This window comes from Vipera ursinii (genome assembly GCF_947247035.1).
Source record: "Vipera ursinii genome assembly, chromosome: 3".
NCBI lineage: Eukaryota > Metazoa > Chordata > Lepidosauria > Squamata > Viperidae > Vipera > Vipera ursinii.
Genome location: NC_139516.1, coordinates 47,979,304 through 48,007,077, shown reverse-complemented (window position 1 = coordinate 48,007,077; position 27,774 = coordinate 47,979,304). Strand labels below are relative to the sequence as shown.

The window sequence follows — 27,774 nt, the reverse complement described above, 5'->3', positions numbered from 1 at the left end:
GGCATGACTATTTGAAATAAATATGAAATATAACTCCTGATAAATTTAGAAGAGCTAATTAAACCAGCTTAGTTGATATACGACAGATCTTCATATTATGTGATAGTTTAGCAGTTTTCCAGGGAGAAGTAGGCTTTGCACTCACATACCTCAGATATATTAGTGCTCACTGTGTCAGACATGATTAGAATTATCAAGTGTGCAGTTACCAAAATTGTGGGGAAAGTATGTTGAACTGAATATGATATCCATGGCAAAGAGCTAATGAACTGGTGAGTAGATCAGGTCCTTGCAACTTCTCTGGGTAAGGAGAGGACAGGAGATTACCCACATGTATTCCAGATAGCTGCTGCTTTACAAAGAAACAGGATAGTTTTCAGTGGGTTTGAAAGCTGGCAGATGACAGGATTAGCCATCTGCTTGCAACTATGGCAGAATCTTTTAAAGGGTACTAAGTTTGCAAACTCACTTTCTAATCATTTTCAGAAATTGTTCATAAACTACTTCTAAGCTATTAGAGACTTTCAGAATGACAAGTTTAAATTCTGGGTGAGCCTATCTTTAATCCTAAATAAAAGAAAAAAATAATAATTTTAAGAAATTTAAAGAATCTGAAAATTTAGCAAAAAACTAAACATGTTTTTGTTCTGAGAAAGTTTTAAATAGAGTCTGGATAAAATGGAAATGGCAATATTGAAAATTGAGAATTTTGAAGCATGCAATCAGAAAATATCAACAATTTTAGTATTTCTCTTTCTATGGATAGACTATGTCCTATGTCCTTTTTTTAACTTTCCTTTTTCCGTGCACTTTTTATTCCTCTCTATTTTCTATTTCTATTTTCTGTTCTTTCATTAAATTTAGTTTTGTATTTTACTATTATAATAAAAAAAAACCTAACAAAAATGATCTACAAAAGAGTGTGCAGAAACAAGCTTACCATGTCAAGACTGGAGAGGCCAAAGTCTTTCTTTAAGAGAAGAGGAAGGAGAAGAAACTGCCCATTGTGTTCAGTTGTGGGTACGTAGTCCAAGAAAGGACAGTGAGGTATTTAAAGGAAGTCTATCATGATGATAAAGAGTCTGGAAAGCAAACACTATGAAGAATAGTTAAAGAGACTAGGAATAAGCAACCTACAAAAAGGAAAGCTAAAACTGTAGTATTCTTCAAATATCTTAAATATTATCACACAAAAGAGGAAATGGATCCAGTTGGATCCAGAACCAGTGCTTAAAATTACAAGTTGGTAGACATTAGAAAGAATTTCCTGACTGTATGAATTGTTAGCCAGTGGAACAGACTGCCTCATGAAGTGGTGAATTGTGCTTCACTAGAGACCTTTAAACATAGCCTGGTCATCTGTCAGAGATGCTGTGAGGGATCCTGCACTGAGCAAAGGGTCTCTATGGTTTCTTTCAGTGCTGTGATTCAGTTTTTATGCTGTATATATTTGGAAAATTGTTCTATCGGTGTTTCTCAACCTCTGCAACTTAAGATGTATGGATTCAACTCCCAGAAATCTTCAGCCAGCATGCTAGCTAGAGAGTTCTGGGAGTTGAAGTCCGTACATCTTAAAGTTGTTGAAATTCACAATACTGATCTACTGGATAAGGCAAGAGGTTAAAGCCCAAGCAGTACAGTACTATTTGGAAAGGGAGAAAATTGTAAAGAACGTACAGTAGCTCTGTGGTGCCTTTGTATGCTGTATATGGAATCATTCTCCCAATGATGGACTGGCCTGGAAAAGAAGCCCAGGCAAAAGTAAAGGGAGCTTTGTGCAATCTGTGTAGTCTGCTGTTGTAGGCTGCACCTGCCACTTCAAAGAAGGAAAAGAGAAGTAATCACATGACTTCCTTAGTGCTTGAGTAAACTCTTAAGGCCACAAGAGCAGGATTTGGATTTTTCTAGCTTTTTAGCTGTCAGCACTGGCTTCCAGTGTGCATGTGACCTTTCTAAATCAGTGGGTAGGATTAATACCAAGTGGCAAAAAAAGCCTGAACTTTAAGGCACTTCCGCATATCACTCACTGCTTCCATTTCTCATTCCCTGCAGACTATTCTGAAGTTGACTAGGCCTATCAGTGCTCTCCTTTCCGCAACCAAAATATGGCATTCAGTCTGTGCCTTCTCCAAGATATGTACTCCAAGATACCTGAAGCAACAACATCTATTTTAGATTGGTAGCTTCCCCGCACCGCTCACATATTTCTACATGTCTACGTTTTTTGTCCATTTCCAAAAGTAAACCAAACGTGAGCAGATGCAGAATAGATACTTGTAGTGGGTTGTGGGGGGGGGGGGGAGGAAGAAGGGGAGATACCAAACACACACAATTCACAGTTGCTAAGAGTTAGATTTGTGAGGAGAGTTGAAATGCACCTATGGTTGTAAATGCGAGCATCTGCCATGCACCCATATTTTGATCATGTTACAACAGGACTGCTGTAACAGTTGTAACTTCCAGGACCAGGTGTAAGTACCACTTGTTCAGCTCTTGTTGAATGTTCAGTCGTATATTTGAATAGTTGCTGAATGAATGTTAAGTGAGGGCTATCTATTAAGTGAGGTAAGTTCCTTGTGTGTCCAATCACACTTGGCCAATAAAGAATATTCCAATTCCAATCTGTAATCCCCCATGCCATCACTCTGCTAAACAACTAATTCCCACAACACTGTCAAACTACCTAATAGGGCTATATTACTATTATCCTTCCTATCTTTCCTATTAGCTATTTCCTTATCTTCTTGTATGACTATAACTTTGTTGCTTGTATCTTACAATTTATACTAATTGTTTTATTTAGTATTCTAGTATGATTTATGTTGATTGCTTATTTAGTATCCTTTAACTATCACTGAGTGTTGTATCTTATGATGAATGTATTTTGTGATGATTATGATCATGATTTATCACTTGTTGCTTGTATATACAATGAGAGTTTATGCTTTGGAGACAAATTCCTTGTGTGTGAATTTGTCTCGAATCACACTTTGCCAATAAAGAATTCTAATTCAAATTCTAAATGTAGGCTGGTATACATACGTATTTAATTTTCAACCCTCTGTAATTTAACCCATTTTCTTGATTTTATGCCATTAAAAATACTGTAAATCTTCCTTTCTTGATTACCGTATGTGTTGATAATACTGTTACTTTGGGCTTGACACCCAGTGAAGTATCTGAGAGTGGTTTTGAACCTGATTTCCCTCTTGCCAGATCAACACCTTAACCATTATATTATTTTAGCCTGCCCGTGTCCCATGTCACTTTAGAAAGAGAAAGTGTACATGAATGTAAAAGGACGACATTGTTCCAGAGGTGGGATGTTTGGCTGTTGTTTTACCCTGATGTCACTCTTTTTTTTTTCAGGTGGAATACCTCTTGAAGAAGATATGTACAGCTATGAGCATTGAGTTTAACAGTGGGGAATTAGATGACTATCTTTCCCAAGAGACCCAGCAACAGAATGGTTTGACAGTTTGGCAATTTCTTGATTTGGTGAACTCTGGCCGATTACTACGTGGACTTGAGCGTGAGGCCATTAGCATGGCCATTGAAGAGGTTTACCAAGAGATCATTGGAGATGTGCTCAAACAGGTAAAGAATTATCTCTCAATTGACTTTTTAAAAAAAAAGATTAAAAAATAGGTGAAAAGTTAAGAGTAAGGCCACTGAAGGCACTAAATCAATTATGACTACTTTATTTCCTGTGTTATGAGATTTAAAATGAGACACCAAGCTATCTCTTGTCCATGTGCTTCGGTTAAGCGTCTGGCTGGGATTATGAAAAATTATGATCTGGTGGCAGCTTTTTTCTCTTTAGGAAAATCCTTGCTGTCTTGTCAAGGAGAGCATTTGCTGGGCATTCTGGTTATCCATCAAATAACAGTATCAACTGGATTAATTAGGTGGAAAATATTATCTAATTTATGACAGTAATGAGAGGAGAAAAATATTGGCAAGTGCAGATAGTCCTTGATTTACAACAGTTTGTTTAATGGCTGTTCCAAGTTACAACGGCACTTAAAAAAGTGATTTATGACTGTTTTCACACTTATGACTGTTGCAGCATCCCCATGATCACATGATCAACATTCAGACACTTGGCAACTGACTCATATTTATGATGTTTGCTGTGTCCCAGGTTCATGTGATCCCCTCTTGTGACCTTCTGACAAGCAAAGTCAGTGGGGAATCCAGATTCACTTAACAACTGTGTAACTAACTTAAAAATCACAGGGATTCACTGAACAACTGTGGCAAGGAAGGATGTAAAATGGGGGCAAAGGTGTCCCTTAGCAACAGAAATTTGGGGACTCAATTGTGGTTCTAAGTTGAGAATTATCTGTAAAAGAAAAGTGAAAACTCCTACTTGGTTAGAGACCAGTGAATCTTCCTTGATTATGTGCAGTCTCCTACATCTTTACCAGCAGGGAAAAAATCACAAGGAAGAGAAGGACAGAGCTGGCTTGCAAGAGAGCACTCTTCCTTTGTGACCGTTATTGCATCAGAAAGCACGCTTGACTGTTCAATTAGCCATATACAGACTTCCCCCATTGTGCCAGTAGTTGAATGGCATGATACAGCACTGTTACATGTTCCTGTTTGGCTCACAATCAGGAAATAAAGTTTGTTCATAGCTGGGTTCTGCTTTGCATTTGTTCCTGCTCCTGTTCTCAAAAATGCTTATCTGGTGCATGTAACTGAACCCTAAGACCATCCCCATTCTTGAAATGAAAGGGTGTGGATTTTGAGTTTTGATTTGAGGGTTTTAATTTGGGGATGATTGAGATAGCCAACCCTCCACCTTGCTGCCAGCATCTCTGCACAAAGAGGAAGGAAAGCGAGTCAGTATTCCTGACAGCCACAGATCATATGAGTAGGAGCAAACCAGGGTGGAGGAGAATCAGTCTATGGCACATACAGAAGCAACCAAGACTGCAGCACAAAATCTCATGTGAGGTGGTGATATTTTCTTTTTCTCCACTTTCATTTATCCCTTCAGAACTATTATAAGGTATTGATTGCCTAGCTGGTTTGCTGTTCTATTCCAACATACAGTATGCTGAAATATCTTAAACATAGTTAAATAGGCTGTTCTTACTTGTACAGAAAAATAAAGTGGTGGAACAGACTGAAACAATTTGGGCTACAAGTGACGGATCTCTGTTCTGAATAGCCCTCTATATAAAAAGTCAGAACATAAGGAAATTAATCTAGGTGAGTAGGTGGGGGTTGGTTTTACCTTTCAGCCAAATGTGTTGATTTTCTATTCATGCAGAATGGTTAACAAAGAGGAATATTCAAATGTGGAACCAGCTCAATTCTTTGCAATCCAATTTGCCACTAAAGGGTTTTGCTTCTCAGTGGAATAGGACAAGCACTACTTTGGAAGCCCTGCATTGACATGTGATGCATAGTATCCACATAGTTGCTTGGTAATGGGTCAAATTGCATAGTTCGCAGCCAGCCCATACTGTGGATTTGGCCTGAATGTGATTTGGCCTCTTTTTGTGACATATATTTTTTGTTAAATGGTCTTTTGTAAAGAGCTTTTGTATAAATCTTTGATTATGGTGTGCCTGCTTTCCTCTTCATTCCTACTGTAGGGCTATCTGTGGAAGAAAGGCCAACTAAGAAGGAACTGGTGTGAGCGATGGTTTACCCTGAAGCCTAGTGATCTCTCATATTATGTGAGTGAAGAACGTAAAGAAAAGAAAGGGAGCATTTGTTTGGACAGAAATTCATGTGTGGAGGTAATTGGATATTTTTTGTTGCACAAAGAGCATGTTGGCCTTTTATGAAATCATCACTAGTATGTTGTTTTATTAAGAGATTAGTAATGTATGTTAACCTGATGCCAGGAAATAATTGGTTCCTGAGGAGTGGCATTTTTTCTTTCAACTTTAAGCCAGGTTTTAAAATGTGATGCTCTCCAGGTATCCTCAGATCTTGAAGACAATACAATATGTAAAAGCCAAAATGTAAATTTCCACTAGTTTTACATTTCTAACAAGTATAAGATTTATATTTTCAAGAGTTTTAAAAAATGGAAAACGTTTTGTTCCCTAAACAGCGCAAACTTTCTCCCCACAGCAGCTTTCTTCCACTCTACTCCAAATAGAAATTGCTTTTACTGAAAAAAAAAAAAAGTAGTGACCCCCTTTTCCCATCAGCAGAGGGTACTAGTAATGACTCAAGCCCAAAATCTCATGCAGCTTGGTGGTATTTTTGTTCTTCAGTTTGGTTTAGCTTTTCAGAACTTTTAAGGTGATCTAGATTATTAATTACATCAACGTGTACAGAGTATGTAAATGTATACCAGTTGGCCTTGGCTCAGTGGTTAAGATGCTGGGTTTGTTCGCTGGAAAGCCAACAGTCCAGGTTTGAGATTCGAGCCTTGCATGATAAGAGTGAGCTCCCATCCTTGTCCTAGCTCCTGCCAACCTAGTAGTTCGAAAGCATGCAAATGCAAGTAGATAAATAGGTACCACTTAGGTAAGAAGATAGCACTCAGTGATGTCATGCTGGCCACATGACCATGGAAATGTCTTTGGACAGTGCTGGCACAATAGCCCTTGAATGGACATGAGCACCACCTCCTATAGTAAGCAACAACTAATGGTGTAAAATCCACAGGGACTCCTACCAGTTGAAAAAGAATTGTGTATTATCTACTGTGAATATTGATTCAGCCTCTAATGAGCTTGCCCCACCATTGGCAAAAAAAAAAAAAAATCAGCAGAAAAGAGGCAGTTTGCTTGTTTTCTCCAAAGAAAGGATAGAAATTCAATGCATTTTTTGTACCGAAGATGAACCCAGTAGGAAACATGGGTTGAGAGGCAGTAGAACTGGAATGATATGAACACATCCAGCAAATCCTCCTGTGATGGCCCAGGACCCAGAAGAGAGACAAGCCATTATAGCCTTTACTTGGTCCACAATGAACATGGAAATTTAAGACAGATTATTTTTATCCTTTCATTCCCCAGACCATACCCCCAACCTTACAAAACCTTAGAAGTTAAATTCCTCTTTGAATCCTCTTTTTTTTTTCTAATGGAAAATTTGCCCCTCACTTCTACACCTTTACATAAATAGAACCGAATCCATATTCAAATCCTAATTCTTCTCAAGCTCTTAATTCTAGCCAGAATATGTGAAAGACATCACAAAGACAATAATAATGCTTATTTATTGGGGGCTTCTTTGTGTTGGTAAGCCAGGAACTTTAGTTGTTGCTTTTCTATCTATATTCCATTTTAGATGGAATATAGATAGAAAAGCAACAACTAAAGTTCCTGGCTTACCAACACAAAGAAGCCCCCAATAAATAAGGCAGAGGAGGCAAGAACCAAAGAAAACATCCTTCAAATTAATTCCACTACCTCACTGGAGGGAAGGTGACTGCAGAAATTTAATGCACTGGAGTGGGGAACATGCTCTAGTCTTCACAAAACCAAGAGGCAGATTTCTGACATTCCCTATGTCTTAAAAGAGAAGTAGTACAAGATGACATGCTCAACAGGCAATTGGGCTACTTCTGATTCCAAAATTATTGTCAGCCCTTCGAGGTAGACCAGACTAAGAAACCAAATTATGAATGCTAATGCTACTTTTATGATAAGGTAGTTATAATGAGAACCAGATTGGTCTTGTGGTTAAAACATCAGGCTAGAAGCCAGGAGAGGAGAATTCTAGTCCCACCTTAGGCATGAAAACAGTGGGGCCAGACACTCTCTCTTACCCAACCCACCTCACAAGATTTTTGTTTTGGAGAAAATAAGAGAAATATTGTAGGTGTTCATTGACTTGAGTTATTTATAAAAAATAATAGACAGGAAATAAATATATAAAGAAAATAAAAAGATAACAGAATTTTGCAAGTCTGAATATGCCCCCCCAGAGACTTTTTTCAAATTACATTTCTGCTTCAGACTCTCATTTCTTTAATCTGACTGTTGTCTTGGTTGCTGCTCTTCCTTCTCCTCAGGGTTATTCCTTCAGCCCATTACAATCATGGAACACAGAATTATTTCTGTGGTGGCATCATGACTGGAAGGAATATTAATCAAACAAATCAAACATATACTAAAATAATTGCCTTTTAAAGTTCTGTCCATAAAATCATTTATTTATTTACAAATTTCTTAAATCTAGAATCAGAAGTCTAAATAGAATTCCCAAGGAGATGCATTTTATGTTCTGGAAACTCAAATACCAGTTAGATGGATAATAACAGTTGGCAAATATTAATATTTACACAGTCAATATTGTTCTCAGAGAATAAATGACAATATATTTCTGATTGTTGTGAGCTTCTAGCTTCTATCACTGGACAGTGTATAAATTATGTGATCAATCCTGCCCTGTTAGCTTGGTCACCAGTCTAGTTATTGCATTTTATACCATTTACAATTATAAGAAGTAACTAAGGCATGAATAACATAGCTTCCCTAGAAATTGTTTCGCATGGGAAGAAAAAGATATATTTTATTTTAAAAATAAAGGAAAAAAGCACTTCTAAAAACTGTACAGTTCTGTTCAAGGATGGAAGAAATATCTCAAAATAATTTCAAAAAGTAACTAAAAAGTATAGGAAGCTTTTAATACAGTTTATAGATTGGAGTTCAGGTCAACTTAACTGAATAGATTGAATAACAGATGCCATTATAAGTTCACTAATTTTGAGGTGCCACAAGGATCTCAATTGTTTTGCTATAACTGTCAGCCTCAAACCTCACATGAAGGTTAAAACTACTTTTATTGAGATTGGTTATAATAAAAGAATCTTGGAAGTCTGATTGTGTTGCACTTCCTCCCCTTATTTATGCTCAAGTTAATTAGGGATGCTTCTCTTTGAATGACTTCTAAATGTTACATCTTTGCTCTTATTGAAAAATATTTCAGTCCCTATTTTCTAGGAAACCATTCTTGAACATTTCTGCCTAGGTCACCTGCCTTACTGTGTACAATAAGAAACCAATATGGCTATCCCCCACCCCCAAATTCTTAAAACTATTTTGCATTTTTGCATAACTCAGTTCTGAATAAATTATTTGCTTATCAGCATTATTATTGTCTTTGTGATGTCTTTCACATATTCTGGCTAGAATTAAGAGCTTGAGAAGAATTAGGATTTGAATATGGATTCGGTTCTATTTATGTAAAGGTGGAGAAGTGAGGGGCAAATTTTCCATTAGAAAAAAAAGAGGATTCAAAGAAGAATTTAACGTCTAAGGTTTTGTAAGGTTTTCCCAATTATTCTACTCCTGTGATAGGTAAGAATATCACTTCAATCATTGGGAGATTAATATGGTTATATTAATATGCTTAATGTTGTCTCAATGAGCTAAAAAAAAGCTATTTATGTAGCCTGTCTGTAAAATTGTAATAGGAATCTGGTGGCTCCTAACTTGGGAGATGACATAGGAAAAGGGGGCCATCTTCAACTAGGTTGGAAGCAACAGATTTTGTGCTTATTAATAATGAAGTCTCCACTGTTGCGCTTGAGATTATAGCTAACTTTTAAATTTCTCTTCTTTTCTGATTCAAAGATTTTGCCTGATAAAGATGGGAAACGTTGCATGTTTTGTGTGAAAACATCTTCACGAACCTATGAAATGAGCGCCTCAGATACCAAGCAAAGGCAGGAGTGGACCCTGGGTGAGTATTCTCATAGTGCTTTGCATTGCTGCATCACGGTTTCTATTGAGATGATCTGAGAGGAAAAGGTTGAACTGTTTAACAGCAAGTCTGTCATTTTTTTAATGCAGATTTCTTTATGGACTGGCCATCTTCTTGTAGCGCATGACTGAACTAAATCAGATTGCTAGTATTCTTACTAAAGGTTAAAAAGCATCTGTGCTTTAGATTTAATGTCAATGCTGGAACTAGTTTCGGATTTGAATGCAGGTTCTTTTAACCATGTTCTTTTGGTGATCTTTATAGAGATCCCTGTGGAGACCCCAAATTAAACAAGTATGAAGTGGGGGGCAGGGCGGTTGCCCCAATTTGAAATACAAGTTTCCTTGGGAAGACTGTTCCACAGTAGAATGGCAAAATCATTTAAACAAAATTACATCCATTCTATTGAAAACAGTTAAAACAATAAAAATAATAATGGAACTAAAAGTAAAAGAAAAGAAATGTTTCCCAAACTACACTGAGTTGTGTAAGCTTGTCTGTTCACAGCTGGCACTTTTGCTGCTCTGGAATCTTGTTTTGGCAAGTTGCAGCCTACTGATCTAACACTTGTGATTGACTGATTTTATATCCTGAGGGAAAAGGGGCTCCTTCTTGTGTCTCTCTGACTAAGAGAGCAAAGGGTTGGGGCCTACTGACGCTTCTGTTCCCTCGGCAGCCATCCAGATGGCGATCCGTCTCCAAGGAGAAGGTAAGAAGTCTCTGCACAAGGACTTAAAGCAGAAGAGGAGGGAGCAGCGGGAGCAGCGAGAACGAAAGAAGGCTGCCAAGGAAGAGGAGATGCAACGCCTGAAGCAGCTGCAGGAAGAAAAGGAGCGCAAGCTGCAGGAACTGGAGCTGCTCAAAGAGGCTCAGAAGCAAGCAGAACTTTTACTCCATGAAGAAGAGCAACGGCGCCAGCAGCAACACGAGGAGATGCAGAAGATGTTGGAAATTCAGCTTCAGGAAGCAGAGCAGGTGTGCACGCTCAAAGCAGACCCTGGGAGAGCCAGAGCCTGTTAAAGATACTATATCAATCAGTGCAATAGAAATGATTCGAATCTGATGCCATTTTTGAATGGTTTGCTCCGCTCCTTGGCTTCTTTTCATGTAAAACAAGTTTTTGGGGCGTTTAGAGTAAACTTTCTGGTTCAGTTAGAATCCATCTATTTGAAATGCAGAAAGTAATGCAAGTTTGCCTCACTTAACTAAAGTTGAGCATCATCATTTCATTGCCTAATAACTCTAAACATGGTTTTCTTAATGATATCCCTAAATAGCTAAGGGCAGATTAAACAGATCAAGAGTAAACGGGGGGGGGGGGGGAAGTAATGGGCAAATATGTTGTATGACCACACAGAATGTGTTGAAGGAGGATATACAACCTCAGTCAGTTTCTTATGTAGGTAGGCCTAAGGAAGCAGACTAAATATTTATGGGTTATATTGTACAGGTTGTAACAAGCTTCTTAATAACAAGGTAAACTGCTTGCCTTCATGAATAAGTTCAGTATAAATTAGGGCCTGCCATGAGCTTTCTACTTCTTGTTATTTGTGGCATATTCTTGACCTTTTTAATGCAGACAAAGCTCTAATTTTTAGTGCGTCAGGTAGTACTCTGCCTCTGTATGAAATGAACAGTAGCAGAAAAGAATGTTGAATTTGTAGAAGACTCGTCTAAACAATCATGCCATCCAATTTAGGATAACAGTGACCTCTGTCTGCCACAAAAGGTAATGCAAAAGTCTTAACGCCAGCATAACCTAGCGGTCTACATGTGGGACTAAGAAGTCACTTGCTCTCATTCAACCTACCACACAGGATTGCTGGTTTGGGAAACAAAAAAAACGGAGGAAATAATGCAATATAAGCTCTGTTGATCTTCCAGAGGAAAAGTGTGCTATAAATCTAACAATTAATTAAGGTTCTTTGTTCTAGGATTGAGTGATTTACCTGTTTTGCACAAATAGGCATATAGATTCAGCTTTAACACTGGAGGTTCCAGGAACCTCAATGAATAAGAGCATCTTCCATCAGCTTTGAACAGTCTTACTATTAAAGATTCTCTTGGGCAAAGAAAACTTTGCCACAAGAAGTCCAAATTCAGTTACTGCAAAGGGCAATATATGGGTTTGCCTTGTGGCTTTAAAGAGGTTGCAGCTATAACAGAAATCTGCGACTCAGCAGAGTGTCTTACTGGGCACCAAAAACTGAACATTGTGCGCTAGTAGCTGATTTGCTGCTCAATCATTTTCAAGGATGTATTGTTGTTTGTTAGGCCTAAACAGATCGTGAAAATATTATATTAAGGAACCCCTAATTTCCATGTAGGTTTCTTAGGCCTTTTCACTGTAAGAAGAAATCCTGCTAATGGTTCTCCTGAATGCTAATATTGAATCAGCTGTCGAGTATAGGTGGCCCTTCTCTTGTAGAATAAACTTCCAATAGATTTTAAGTTGTGCCCCACTGTGGAGTGTTTACACTCAGTTTTAGAAACCTACTTATTCACCTGAGCGTTCTTATGATCTTATCAGTTGCTGTTTTTAATGGTTTGTTTGAACACTTTTACTGATTTCAATGACTTAATTGTCTTATAACAGTTCTAAAACAATTCCTGCGGAAGATGTAACTAACATAATCTTTAAGAGTTAACATGGACTTGATAGCACAATTCCTTTTTAAAATCAAAATGGTTTATAAGTCATAACATTTCAATAAGTTTTGCACCAAATGATATATTTGGAACCATGACCTGTTTATATTTTATATCTGCCTTCTCATCATCTCCACCCATCGTTATAATCTAATAATCTAAAAGGTTAATGGGGGGGCTACATATGGAAAATAATAAAATAGTTGATGTCCAGATAAAACCAGAGACTTTACCAGCGACCAACTTCACCAGCTACTGCTGAGGACAAGGCTTCATTTAAGTAACTGCCCCCTGCTGTTAGCAGGGATATATTCTGGCTCCTCACTGCATTTACTTTACCCACCTGCAAGGCTCGGGCTTCCATGCAAGCAGAGATGGTTCTGAAGGAGGCAGAGGCAGAACGTCAGCGCAAGCGCATCGCAGAACTGGAAGACATGCAGCAACGACTCCAAGATGCCCTGCAGCAGGAGATTAAAGCTCGTCAAGATGAAGAGGCTCTGAGATATGAACAGGCCAGGTAGCATTTCTGAATGCCTAGATTTGCTTTCCCGCATAGTTCTAAAAGCATTGATATATTGTGACTTCTGGGAGGAACTGGGTTACTAAGAAAGACGAATAAGAAAAGTCAAATGATTTTAATGACATAATTCTGAATATTTCTGTACTGAGTCTATTTTTTACAACATTCCTACTTTGAAATATCTCAAAGGCAGTAGATAATTATGTATAGTTATATACATAATTAAAGTGAAGGAAAAACATTGAAATATTAGCAAATGAGATGGTAATGAATAAAAAACAGTAAGTGTAAAAGATATGTAAGAAAAACATAAGAAGAGAGTAAGCTAGTTTTCACAGGAAAAGCCTGAATGAAAAGGTGGGTCATCAGGAGTGCTAAAACACGGGCATCTCTCAAATGCTAGGGTGTAAACATGGGTATCTACCACCACAGAGAAGCTGCTCATTTGAAATAAGTAGAATAGAAATGGCGCAAGATGATACAGAAAAAGACCAGAGGAGAGAAGAAGCAGGGGTGAATTCCTTAAAATGAGAATTCTCAGCAAATTCCTTTTCCCTCCCTTCATGATGCCATAAGTGACAGTTGTGTTTTTTTAATCCCATTTATATCCCGTCCTTCTCCGAAGACTCAGGGCGGCTTACAATTTAAAGCACAAATCAATGTGCTTAGCAATAGCCTTCAATTCTATGTATATGCCTGCTTATTAGGGCTTTCGCCCCTTCCCAAGCGGCATTATTACAAAGTCAGCTTATTGCCCCCAACAATCTGGGTCCTCATTTTACCTACCTCGGAAGGATGGAAGGCTGAGTCAACCTTGAGCCTGGTGGGATGCGAACCTGCACTAATTGCAGGCAGCTGGTGTTACTTAAGGAGGCATTAGCCCACTGCTCCACCAAGACAGTTCCCAGAGAGGAGACAATCTGTTCCTTTTGCAGAGCAGAATTACTAATTTCTTTCATAGTGTTACGGGTTGCTTGTGAATCATAGGAGTAATCCAAACTTTTGACGCTAAATCACTCACAGAATGAGAAGGAATTAAATCCTGTGTAATTTTGTTAAGATTGCTGGCAGAGGAGGAGGAAAAACTGAAGCAGTTGATGAAATTGAAGGAAGAACAGGAAGAATATATTATCAAGGCTCAACATGAAAAACTGGCTCTCAAGCAAGAGATGGAAAACAAGAGCAAGTTTCTGGAAGAAACTAAACTGCAGCTAGAAGAAGTCAGATTTAATAGGGAAAGGATGGACCAAGATGTTATGGTAAGCACTGGAGCTGTGCCTGTTTTTTCCTCTCTTGAAGAGTTTTTATTAATGCCAAGGGTTGTTATCCTCTATTTCATACCCTATGGCAGCAATCGCCAACCTTATTGACACCAGGGACCGCTTTCGTTGAAGGCAATTTTTCCACGGACTGGGGGGGGGGAAGGAGCATGCAACCTAGATCCCGCACACACACAGTTTCACTCGCCCATAGCTCATCTCCAGCTGTGTGGCCTGGTTCCTAACAGGACACGGACCGGTACTGATCCATGACCCAGGGGACGGGGAGCCCTGCCCTATGAAACATGTTATTCCCAGCGTTGAGGCAAGCCTCAACTCTTCTGATTTTCCAGAAGAGTGTTAAGATGTAGCTTTGCCAATAAGCATGTGGGGTCTAAAAGTATGGTGCAGTCTTAGGGGTGGCTGGTGGCCTAAGGACACTCCCATTCCTTTGGTTAACCTCCTAGACTTTTGAATTTTGTAAATTGATCTTTATCTCTATTTGGAAGTATTAACCTCTATTTGGAAGTATTAATTCTGTTTTTAATTTGTGCTTTTATTCATGTATTTATGTGATTTTATTACATGCTGTAAGCCATCCAGAGTCATTTAGGTGAGATGGGACGTGTAGAAAACAAACAAATAAAGGCAGACCTTCCATGTCATTATATATTGCTGTAGCTAGCATTTCCATTTAAAAAAACTTTGCTCAATATTGAAAAAATGAGATTACCACCGATATCAAAATACTCTTAGATTGTACACTTGTAAAGTATAAATCTGAGTGATCTTACAAATGCTGTTGCTGGTTTTATTATACTATTAAAAGGACCAAAAGGCATACTTAAAGCAAGATTACTTCCTCTTCTATATAATAAATAGTATTTACCGTATTTTTAAAAATATTTAAATATTTTATTTTATTTTAAAATATGTTATTTTATTATTATTTTTATATTTAACCATTCATTTACTGTCAATTAATTTATCCAATCTAAGCTAAAGAGTCCCCAGGCAGAGAGTAAATACACTATAGAAAAGATGATCTCAGATGCATACCTCCACTGTAATTGAATGAACAGATAGGAATTTCAAAACCGAACTTTTTAAATAGTTGTCACATTGATTTAGTTGTCAGTCAAAATGATCGTTGATTCATATATTGAAAAATCTGCATTTTAAAAGTATTGTTGTAGAAGTTTGAATTGATTCAGTAAGATTGATACCATTCATTGAATTGATTTAGTGAAACTATTGGAATCAATGCTTACAAATCTACTAAATGCTGCTATTTTTCTAGCTACACTTCATGGAATCCACTACTTCCTTGGTACTTTCAAGTATCAAGTACCATTACTACAAATATTTTTATTTATTTGTGTAAATAAATACTTTAAAGTGCAGGGGTTTTTTTGAGAGGGGCAAGGGATAAACTGAGAACTCAGAAACAAATGTTCCAGAAAAAGGTTACAGTCAAACTGCCTCCCATTATGCCAAGAAATATGCATGGATGTGTTCATGTTAATCATCAGGAGTTGAGCCCTAATCGTGGAAGGTGATTTTACTTTAATCTCACTATGAATTGACAGTATTATGCCACTAGATGGCATGCACTAACCTGTTATTCTGTTTTTTTAAAAATAAAAATAATAATATGCCAAGATCTCAAGAAATCTAAAATCTAAAAAAAAAGCATCCTCTTAAACAGGTTTGGCCATTTAGTCTTTAAAATTGAAAATAATTATTTAAAAGTCATTTTAATTCTAACGTTTATTTTTCAGGGCTTACAAAGCATGAAACTGGGAAATTGTGCCCATCATTTGAAAATATTGCATTATTCCATTCAAGAATAGTTTCAGATTTCTTTGCATTTTCCTTAGTGTCTGCTGCATAGAATTAAAGAACTGTAGCTAAGCATAACTTACAGATACTGTAAATGTGGCTGCAAATTGAGGCAGAAGATTAGATTTTCCCTAATGCTGATCCAAAATGGGTACCGTAATCTGATCTAGTGTCAGCCCTTCAAGAGAGACCCAGATGAGACCCACACTCCACAGGACGATCAGAACTATACTTTATTGAAACAGGGCTATACTAATAGAATCTTGCAAGTCTGTTGTACTTCTGCATCCTTCAATCTTCAGTGAATCAGGAAGGAGTCTTAGAGTCTCTTCTTAATACTACCAGCTTTCCCAGAATTTAAAGAATGCTTCCATCCTGTTTATTTACATAATGATTTCTGAGTATTTGCTTCAAGGCTGTCTCCCTGGCTATCTACAGCTGGTTACTTACCGTATGTCATCTGATCTCGCCATCTTGACTTCACTGTGTGATTTTTAAAAAAAACCTCATCAGAGCTCAACACAACCCTACTTTTAATTTTCCTGATTTTGATTTTATTACACTTTGAGGGGCTGGTGATCAGCTTTAAAGTTTCAGTTTCAAAATTGCTTGCTCTAACTAGAATTTGCCTGCCCAAATTATTTAGGTAGAGTAGTATTTCTGAACCTTGGCAGCTTGAAAATGTAGGGACTTCAACTGCCAGAATTTCCCAGCCATAGAGGGTGCTTGATGAGAATCCCATTCCTCATGAGGTTTGACCAAAGGAGACAAAAGGTGAATCCTCTCTGCAGATACGCCTAACCTATGGAATGTCCGCCATTAGAAGCATAAGAAACATGCCCTCACTTCTAACATTCCAAAAGCTTTAAAAAAAACTTGTTTTTTTATAATGCATTTGGCAACTGAAGCAAGAATGGGTAAAGGTACCTGAGTTTGGGATGAATCCTGTTCCATGTTAGAGACATCATGAATTTATAATACTCAAATTGTTGAGTATTGTTGGCTATGATTTTTTCTTATATACTGATCATGTTAATTTGTTGTTTACTGTATTGTTACCTATTGCATATTGTTTGTAAGCCCTTTCAGAGTCTGGTGATTCAAGAGACTTCAAACTTTTTGCTGTAAGTAAATAGTCCTTGGCTCCAATGGTCTGCCCTGCCCCTTCCCTAATCTTCCCAACACTCCTTTTTTCATTTCATCCTAGCAACCAGTGTCCTTGGATTTTTCCCACTCTCCCCCTCCCTCTGAAATGCTTCTCCTAAAGTATGCATGTTTCAGAGTTGTGCCTGGATTAAACATGTCTATTCATGGACCATTCAAAACTAGCTGTTCTCTGCCTGGATTGTTTTGTACATATCTACTTAAATATCTTTGTTAAGAAAATATTTCAAAGGTTAAAAAAATGCGACAAAGAAACAGAACTCTTTGCTCTTTGCCATGACCAATTGTCCCTCAGGACAATTCTCCCTGTGCCTTAATGGGGCATTTTCTATCTACAAATTTCAAAAAAAGGGAGTCCTGCTCTTTCTCTGTTTCCCTTCTTAATAGACATTCTATATTTTTTTAAAAAAAAACTAGAGAAGAAATAGTAAAATAACAAGAGATTACAATTAGCTGATAAATATTTGTCTCCTGTGAAATTCTGTGATACAATTTTTTTATAAAATCTTGTCTGAAAAACCCTGAGAATTGTATCCCAGAGTTTGTGATGACCTTTCAAGGAGGCAGTCTTTTATATATATATAATGCTGGCACTTATAACATGTTGCCTCAAGAAATTCCTACAATTTCAGCTTTTTCAGTCCTTTTCCTGCTAGCCAGAAGTGATTACAGAAAATGCTCTTAATTGATTAATTATGTCTTCATGTAACATTCTAGGCCACTTTCATTTTTCAGTAGAAGAGAATATATACTGCTCAAAAAAAATAAAGGGAACACTTAAACAACACAATGTACTGTATTTAATAGTAGGATGTCTTCTCTTGTGTTCCCTTTATTTTTTTGAGCAGTATATATAGTTCAGGGTTTTACTGTGGAATCCTTGTTGCTTTTGCTTACTTGCAGACATTTCATTACCCAACTAGGTAACATCATCAGTGTAAGTAGTGTGGGGTTTACTTCCTGTTTATATATAGCAGCTTGCCCTGATGGTGGGCATGTAGTTTTCTCCTTAGTAAATTCATTGATAACAGTATTGTTTTCTGCTTAATTGTATTTTTGCTGCTCAATATAATAACTTTTTTTCTCAGTAGGTGTGATGACTGCATTCAGTTGATTTATAATTCATTAGGTGTTTACCACTTTGATTACCTAGAAATTACACAGATTTTAAACAGAGATAGCACCCAAGTCTCTTTTTTTCCTCTTCCATTGCAGATAGCCCAGCAGAAGCTCCAGCAAGCCAGCACCAATGTAAAGCACTGGAATGTTCAGATGAACCGACTGATGCATCCCATTGCTCCAGGAGGTATGAGGCAGCTATGAAGCAAATTATACAACTGTAGCCAGATGCCTTGTTTCAGGCTTGCAAGTTAAGCACACACAAATGTATAATTATCTGGCTGCCAAGGAATAATCTTGTGCTTTTTGAATAGACATTGTGTTTGGGTTTGATCTTCCTCCAGCATTTATGACCACAATTGTTTCAAAGATTATTTGTTCTTCTACAAGAGAACAGATATCCAGGTTGGTGTCCAGCAATCTGGAATATTCCATTTGTTTGTATGTTCTTTGCTATTATTTCCTACCATTGATAAATTCTGCTTCAAGAGAGGCAGTTTATAATTTCTAAAACACATGCATTCTGTGTACCTGTGGTAACAGTGATGGGCATATGCCTAGTAATTTGTCCCTTAACTTCTGAAAATAAAAATTAATTTCCCGTGTGCTTTTCTTTTCTGGTTTATAGAAAAGCGTACTATGGCTAGTGGAGGATTCCCTGGCTTTAATCCTGCAATCCTGTCCAAAAGAGATTCATCTGTCAAATTGAAACAAAATCTGGAGAAAAAAAAATCTGATGTTGTGAAGAATGGGAGCAAAGAAGACATAAATGGAGAGACAGAGAAGCAGATGCAGATGTCAGCAAAAGATAATCCTGGCTCAGAAGCCCCTTGTTTAGCTTCAGAAGAAAAATAATTCCACTGAATTGAAATTTAGGGACCAGAAAATAAGTGTCATGGCAGCTTAATGATTATTATAGTCTATAAATACTGAACATATGTAAAGATTGTATAGAGAAGAGTTGTGATGTTCTCTGCAGTTAAACCACACAGGATCCTGGCAGATCAATTTGTAGGCTAGTGTTGACCCTGAAGTTCTACACATACATATTGAAAAAGTATGATTTAAATATGGGATTATGGTTTCCCCAAAGCATACTCTATTTGGTCTCAGCAGATGAAGAAGAGTTCTGGTAATGCTGTACCATATTATGGTATTAAAAGTTCTACCAGTTGGTGGCCACAATAATTACTGGTGTAATATGCCAAGAATTCTGTCATTCTCTCTAGAAAAAAATAATTGTAAAATATATTGTCTGAACAATTGAAATGTGTTATAAAAATTGAGTCTTTTTGGCAGTGTCATTAGTTAACTGTGTCATTTAACTAACCTTGTGATTAGTAACTTGAAAGGAAATAACCAGAGTTTATGCAATGATTGTTGAAAATGTTATGTTCCTACTGTTAATGAGACAAATCAGCATTTAATTGAAAAGGTGACAAAGATAGAAAATTGATGTTTGGTTTCATTATGCTGTTGATGTATTGCACAATATAAACTTTTAAGCTGAATATTTCAGTTGCAGTTCCAAATTAAAACTTCCTAACAAGTGACTTTCCAGCCTGAAGAGGAGAGGCCACTGTTTTCTTTGATAAGTGGTTGTTTAAGTTTCCGTAGCTAATATTGAGAAAAATGAATCTTAAGTGCCAGCTAAGAATTATTTTGAAAGACAGCAGGCAATGCAAAGCCAGATCTTATCACATTGTTACTATGTGTAAAGATAAAATTCTATTCCCATGCATATTTTTAAAATTTCAGATTCTTCATATTTAACTAAATCACATCAACCTGGAAAGTAAAATACAGAATAAACACAATCTTATTCCATTGTCATGTGATGGAGAAAGTTTCAGAGTATCTTTTAAAAAAAGTGGTGAGGCCACTGTTGCTTATAGCAAGGTATCCTCCCTTATATTGTTCCTTTATTGCTCTTATTAAGTAGGGTTTTGAAGCATGATGAAAATATTATAAAATGTTTTTAATCAGGACAGATACTTTGTATGTCCTATGAGTAATGATGACTTGATATACATCTATCAACTCTGAAATTGTTTCAAAGTAGAAGTAATTCTACTCTGAAATTGTCACATTAGGTGGCAGCAGCTAGCTGTTTTGGGCTGATTTTACAAAGACGAGAGTCTGATCTGGTTAGGATTTTGCTAGGAGTTCATTACCCATATAAGAAGAAAATGAAGAAAAGGGAAGTATTGTACCTCATAAATGTAGACTTAGTATCTATTACAGGTGAAATGGTAAATACTTTCCATTTTTAGGGAGAAAATCTTTCACACTATAAATTATAGGAAAGACAATTTCTGATCTAATGTTCCCCTCAGCATATGAACTTTATAAGTGCAAGGATAACCCTACTTTAACTTGGTATAAAATAGATTGAGAAATGAGTCTGCTCATTACAGATAATTGTGATGATGATGATGATGAAATGGCTGCTAGTATATCACACAACAGTGAATCGGATTTTGCAGCATTTTAGGCCTCTCTTTTTATGTTTGTCCCTCTCAAATAATTCAAAATGTGTACTATTTGCTGTTTAGTCTCTTCTGCTTAATTTTCCTTTCTGTATAATATCTCCATGTTACAAATACGTGGAGCCTGGCATAAGCCTGTCCTCTTTCCTATAGCATCTTTCAATTGCAAGGTTTCTGATATTGCTTTGGTGGCTGAAATTTTACTTGCTTGTTAAGCTTCTCAGTGGCTAGGCTAAAATGTTATTGGCTAATTCATGCTTAATGTTTTGTGAATCCAGAGAATATTTACCTAAACAGTTGGGTTAATTTAGTAAATCATGTTTCAGTTAGTATGTTATGTGAATGTAGCTAGTGTTATTCAAAATTTCAATAGATAAATTAATGTAGTGGAGAAAAAAATTATTGGAATAGAAGCTTAATTACAGATTACCATGTTGCAGAATCAAGAGATTCAGACCCCAGAATCAAAAGAAGTTTGTTTTATTTTGTGCAAAAGGTTCAGAACAAAAAGCAATATCAATGTCTGAACACCTTTTCATGGAAAAGCAAGTACATATATAGTCTCCAAAAGTAGCAAAACACGGAAATGTAACTTATGAGCTCTGATTGGTTACATGAGTTCTAGGTCCCTTCTAGCTTATCCCTAGCCCTTCTTAGCAATGCTAAATTATAGCTAAATGTCTTGCAACCTTTTCTCTGGCAAAGGTCACAGGTGTCTTGCTAAGCATCTAAGTTTCTGGCACCATGTTTGTGGTTAGCTACAAACGAGACATATGTGGTTAGCTGTAACTGAACTCTGTGCTGGCCTACGAGTGTGACCGACAGTTGAACTTGTGGTTTGGCATCTTCCATTTCCTTGTTCTTCTAACTAATACACGCATATTTTATGCCTCACTTTTATGTCCTACCTCACTTTTATGTCATGCAGCATTTTTATGTATTCTTTGTTTCTTTCTTTATGGCCTGCCTCAACCATATCAAATTCTATAAACCAGGAGTGATTAACTTTTTGATGAGGCAAAATGTGTTTGGGGGGAACAAGGACTGTAGTGGGTAGAATAGTGATGTACAATGGGAGAGATGATGATACAAAGTGGGAGATAGTGCTTCATTTGACAGGTATTTTCTTCGGTTTGGGAAGGTAAACATTTGGGGGGTTATTTTAATATGTAATCTATTTCAGGAGTTAGAAAATACAAATATATGTTTTATATTTAAAAACAGGAAATTGTGTAATATATTTGTTACTATCTAAATAATTTTGGTTTAGTCATATAGCAACAACTACACCATGCTGTAAAAGAGTCTAGGGTTCACAAAAGAGTTTGATGTGATATTGTGAAGTATTAGTACCACTTTATAAAGCCTTAGTAAGGCCACATATGGAATATTGCATCCAGTTTTGGTCACCACATTACAAAAAAGATGTTGGGACTTTGGAAAAAGTGCAAAGAGCAACTAAGGTGAATAAAGACCTGGAGACTAAAACATATCAAGAACAGTTGCAGAATTTGGGTATGGCCAGTGTAGAGAAAAGAAGGATTAGGGGGGACGTGATAGCAGTATTCCAGTATTTGAGGGTCAATTTATTTTCTAAAGCACCAGAAGGCAAGACAAGAAACAATGAATGGAAACTAATCAAGGAGAGAAGCAACCTGGAATTAAAGAGAAAGTTCCTAACAGTGAGGACAATTAACCAGTGGAATAGCTTGCTTTCAGATTTGCTTCATCACTGGAGGTTTTTAAGAAGAAACTGGACAGTCACTTGTCTGAAATGGTACTATAGGGTCTCCTGCTTGATCAGGGGGCAGGACTAGAAAACCAAGGTCCCTTCCAGCTCTATTCTGATATGCAGGCTGCTCATGCGTGCTATGGTCAATATAACCTGGGTAGTAGCCAAGTGTACCTCCTACACCTATTGGTATGCAGTATTTTCTTTCATATCCTAGTTTGTAGTTAGTTATTTAAGAAAAAAATGCTGCATCCTTGCATATTAGTATAGTTTTTAAAGTGGTCAGTAAGATGTTTAAAACAACATGCAACCAAGAGCAAAAATATTCCCATAAAGTAAAACTCAGCTCATTTTTAAAGAAACTTTTGTGCCTGTGACCAGAAAAGAAAACATAACTGAGGACCAGGTGAATTTTTCAAAGAAGTAATGTTCCATAAAGAAACTTTCTCACGAGCTACTGCTACTTCAGCATTTCAGCAGGTGGATGTGTGAAAAATATGATGAGAAGTTAATTTGTGAAGGCTTATATATGTGGTTCAATTATCAATCACTACCCCAGTTACCAAGCTACATTCTGGAGTCTAGAATAATTTAAGAATATCCAGACCTTTTATTAAGCTAGGCGAGCATGGGCCAATCACTCTCAGCCATAGGAAGGAGACAGTGGCAACCCACTTCTGAAAATCTTGTCAAGAAAACTGCAGGGACTTGCAGCTAATGCATGGGGAATGTCAAGTAAAATATCTACAGAGGACCAGGGTGATGGAGGCTAAATTTAAAAAAAAAATCATGTTTTCAAAATAACTAAGAACCCGTATTTGCACAGCACAAGAGGAAAAAATCAATAACAGTTGAAAATGTCCCTGGAACAAGCTGCTATTAGTTCATCTCTTAAATCTAACAAGAGGTGTGATTTTTTTCTCTCTCTCCGAAATTCTAAATCTGTTTGGCTTTATCTTAACAAATTCCTGGTGATCGGAATTTGTGTAGACAACTGTATCTAGGGAACTCTTAATTTGGGGGTGCTTGTTATAAATTACTGCAATGAAAATGAAAAGCCTCTCTCTCTCTCTCTCTCTCTCTCTCCCTCCCCCCCCACCCCGGAAATAGCTGCAGGTGTCCCGAAGTGCCAACTTAAATTCCGAGACTCCTTTCGCACTACTTTTTAAAACAGCTGGCTCGTTGGGGGGACTGCCTGCTTCATTTGTCAGCGACAACCGTGCGGAGCCGATTCTGCTTCAGGAAAGAGCCGAGCGACGCGCTCTTAACCCTGGCTGAGCAATCTCTCCTCCCTCAGAGAGTCCTGTTGACACCCACGCACAGGCTCAAGAACGCCGCTCTGGTGAAAGAAGAAGCCCCGGAAAGCAAAGCTGACTCGATTGCGATAAGCCAGCGTTTCCCAACCTTAGGAACTTGAAGATGCGTGGACTTCAACTCCCAGAATTCCCCAGCCAGCATAGCTGGCTGGGGAATTCTGGGAGTTGAAGTCCACGCATCTTCAAGTTCCTAAGGTTGGGAAAACGCTGCGATAAGCAACCCTTCCTCGTCGAAGGCGGGAACAGGCTTGGGCTGTCGTCGTGGCGATATGCTAATGCCGCCCTCGGCCCGCCAGCGAGCCAATGGGAGCGAAGTGCGCGGGAAGCGTCAGGCTCAGCATGCGTGACGTCGGGAGGAGCGAGGCCGCCGCTGCTGTTGTCGGCCCGTGGGACGGGGGAGGGCGTGAATGACAAAAGTTCTGCCGAGCGTGTGACCCGGTCGGGAGTGTGGGCGCCTCGCCGCCGGCAGGTGAGGTACGGGTTTCCCCGGGGCCAACTCGGCGTGAAGAGAGCCGCCGAGAAGGCGGCGGCGCTCGCTCGGGATTTCGCATTCGGCGCGGCGGGCGGCTGAGGGATCGCCGAGTGGCGTTTGCGGGCGCTTAAGAAGGCCCCAGAACCTCGCGCGAACAAGACTGTGGGCGCCGGCCGCGTCCAGCCTCTGCTGAGCGGAACAGGGTCAGGTTTCGGTCCGGTCACTTGGGCTTGGCGTCCAGAGTGTGGCCTCGGCCGCCTCCTTCCAGCTTTTGAGAGGTGGCTGGCCTGATGCTCGCTGCCCGGTGAAGTCGGCTACACCAGCGTTTCCCAACCTTAGGAACTTGAAGATGCGTGGACTTCAACTCCCAGAATTCCCCAGCTGGCTGGGGAATTCTGGGAGTTGAAGTCCACGCATCTTCAAGTTCCTAAGGTTGGGAAACGCTGGGCTACACGAGCGGCCGCGATTTCCACCCGCCTGCCCTGGAGCTCCGGAGAGGGGACCGCGCTTAAGCGCAGGATCCGGGGACGAGCGCTGAAGGGAATCGAGGGGAAAGGCAGAACCTGTTTCTGGCTTCTCAGAGCGGCGCGGTAAATAGAAGTGCCGGCAAGGATGCCCTGAGATTGGGGACCGGAGAAGACAGGCGATCCCTGGTTTCTTTGGGGTTTTTTTTTTGGGAGGGTGGGAGAATAGACTTGCCTTTGCTTTGCTGACTTTCGCCGTCTCTTGGCCTGGTGGTAAAGCGGGCGGGACTCGGGCCTACGGTGTTGCCTAAAAAAGAGCACCGGTTGACCCAGCCGCGCTGCCCCTTCAGAGGGTTCTGCCATCTAGGCATGGCAGGCGTATTGGCGGGAATGTAAGCAAGCACCTGAGTCCTCTAGGTCAGCGTTTTCCAACCTTAGGAACTTGAAGATGCGTGGACTTCAACTCCCAGAATTCCCCAGCCAGCATAGCTGGCTGGGGAATTCTGGGAGTTGAAGTCCACGCATCTTCAAGTTCCTAAGGTTGGGAAACGCTGCTCTAGGTTTCTCTGCGTGCCCCCTCAGGGGAAGACAGGAACAAGGTATTTCGCTGCCTCAGGTAGAAAGGTGGATGGTTGCAAGGTCAGGCAGTTATTTAGGTACTGGAGGCGGAACCTACCATAAATATATCTTCTCTCCCATTGATAAGACAAAGTGCAGTGCTCGTGATAAAGAAATTAACTTACTGGTATCTTTTCAAAGCAACCGTAACTGACTTTCTCAGGCAGATGATGATCCCAGCCCTCCCTACTGAAATTCCAGAGAAGAGGACAAGCCAGGGGTAGGCAACCTCGGCTCTTTTATGACTCATGGACTTCAACTCCCAGAATTCCTGAGCCAGCTGTGCTGGCTCAGGAATTCTGGGAGTTGAAGTCCATGAGTCATAAAAGAGCCGAGGTTGCCTACCCCTGGGACAAGCAAACAAAAATAAGCATCGCTCTTCTCCATTGTTACCGAGCTCAGTCTTTCCCATTATGTTGTCCAGAGCAAAGGATGTGATGCCACCTCTGCCCGTATGGTTGTTTTTTTTTTTTTACTTCATTTGAGATAGGGCATGTTTTTGACAATCCACTCTCAAATTTTGAAATGATTGGGATTGGAGGAAGAGTAGGAAATGAAAAGGTAAAACATAGGTTTTCCCTTTCTGCTTTTCCCCTCTGATCCCATAAGAGAGAACACACGTTCAGTTTAAAATGGATGCCCTAACCTTCAAATGTATAATTGTATATATAATTATAACTAAAGTGAATAGTATTTGTTTTTTAAAAGGTTGTCCTACCTCAAATTGGAATAAACTATTTGGTGACATTCAGATAGCTATAAACCCAAAGCATAGCAGCTTTCACAATACGAAAATACAGTTGTAGATAACTGAAATGTTTTATTTTGTTTTAAGCCTGATACAGTATTTTTTGCTTAATTCCACATATCTCAATGATGCTACAGAATTGACTTTGAAAACCCTTTGTTATTTCTTCTCCTTGCCCAACTTTGAAGATAAATGCACAGTGTACAGTAAAGTCTAATACAGTGCATCTCTGTTCATACTAGTTCTAAAGAATCATTTTTGATTTTATTAAAAATATATTTTAATCCAATATTATGCGTTGCAGTTCTTAAGTTGAGAATTATGATAAAGGTATCTATGAATTTTTTAATGTCAAGAACATACAATTATAAAAAAGTGATTAAGCTTGTTCATAGCTGTTTTGTGAAGTTCTTTGGTTGTGCAAGTGGATCACTTTGGCCATGTCTTGACATCATGTGTTTCTAAATGTTGATGAACTTCTAGGATTGTATGAATTATCTGGGTATGTATAGAGGTAATCAATACAGTTCTAGTGATGGACATGAAATTGATCTTGTTATTTTCAACAATCCCAGCACTTTTAATGAATATTTAAAAGATGTATTATAATTTGTTTTTTTCTCAACATAATAAGTTTGTGTTTTATATACAAAGAATAGCAACTATAGGTTTTTAGACAAGACAAAGCAGGTTCATATGATTGTTACTGAAGACTTTAATTTTTGCTGATTTCCATACGTTAATTTGTGGTCCACTCAAAATTAATTGTTTGATAGATTTTTCATCAAATGTTCTACTGTGTAGACGAGAGTGCTTTTTTAGCTGTTGTTTTTCTTGTGTATATCTGTTCTAATTGGTTTGTGGTTAAAGTAGGTAAAACTGAAATTGCATATATTTTATTTATTTTTCTATTTTAATTCCATTTATATCCCGCCCTTCTCCGAAGACTCAGGGCGGCTTACAAGCTTAGCAGTAGCCTTCATTCTATGTATATGCCTGCTTATTAGGGCTTTCACACACACCCCAAGCGTCATTATTACAAAGTCAGCTTAATTGCCCCCAACAATCTGGGTCCTCATATAAACATTTATATGAGAGCAAGTCCCAGTGAATAGAGCAGGCTAACTTCTGTGAAGATAGGCACATAAAGCTATTATCTCAGGTATGTTTCCAGATGCATTGCTCCATAGCATTGCAATACAATAATGATGTGGGAAATATTTGAAAGTTAGATCTGAAAAATAGTTTCCCCGTATTAAAAGTTGCTAACATAAAAATAATGAGGTACCTCTGGGAAAGATGTATATGGGGGGGAGGGGTGGAAACAGAGATTCCAAATATGGTTGCTGGTTTACTGAAACTTTAAATGTTAATATTTACACATGAGGACATCTGGAGGGCATTATTACCGTATATTGAAGAAAACTGGTACTGGAGCAAAATTTTCACAGGAAGAAATATGCTAAGCAAACATTTAGCTAGACATTGTAGTATTTCCTATTTCTTTTTCTTTTTTTTGGTTTAAGGAAATCTTTTGTTTCCTTTGCATTGTGGTAAAGAAAAGAGAGATAACAAAAAATCAAGTGCCAACCTAAAGAGTAATGGAGTTCTAAAAGTGCATGGTGTGTGTTTGTGATCTTAGTAGGAATCTGGACTCAAAACTAAACAGAGTTGGGCTGGTTAGAATGAAAGATT

At 38.3% G+C, this 27,774-nt stretch overlaps 2 protein-coding genes across 2 annotated transcripts in view; both read left to right on the top strand.

The window, feature by feature from the left end:
- DEF6 (DEF6 guanine nucleotide exchange factor) overlaps positions 1-20,062 on the top strand; it is a gene marked incomplete at its 5' end in the record, with an annotated part of 51,595 nt that extends 31,533 nt beyond the window's left edge. Inside the window, 8 exons of the mRNA XM_083358590.1 lie at positions 3,370-3,597; positions 5,610-5,756; positions 9,558-9,666; positions 10,364-10,662; positions 12,687-12,853; positions 13,917-14,115; positions 18,337-18,427; positions 18,869-20,062. Of these exons, the coding sequence (XP_083214716.1) occupies positions 3,370-3,597; positions 5,610-5,756; positions 9,558-9,666; positions 10,364-10,662; positions 12,687-12,853; positions 13,917-14,115; positions 18,337-18,427; positions 18,869-19,095 (1,467 nt within the window). The 3' untranslated portion in view covers positions 19,096-20,062. The remainder of the gene's footprint in view (positions 1-3,369; positions 3,598-5,609; positions 5,757-9,557; positions 9,667-10,363; positions 10,663-12,686; positions 12,854-13,916; positions 14,116-18,336; positions 18,428-18,868) is intronic.
- A 4,065-nt stretch (positions 20,063-24,127) lies between these two features.
- Positions 24,128-27,774, top strand: part of PPARD (peroxisome proliferator activated receptor delta) — a 49,992-nt gene continuing 46,345 nt past the window's right edge. Inside the window, exon 1 of the mRNA XM_083359287.1 lies at positions 24,128-24,246. The gene's annotated coding sequence lies outside the window, so the exon portion shown is untranslated. The remainder of the gene's footprint in view (positions 24,247-27,774) is intronic.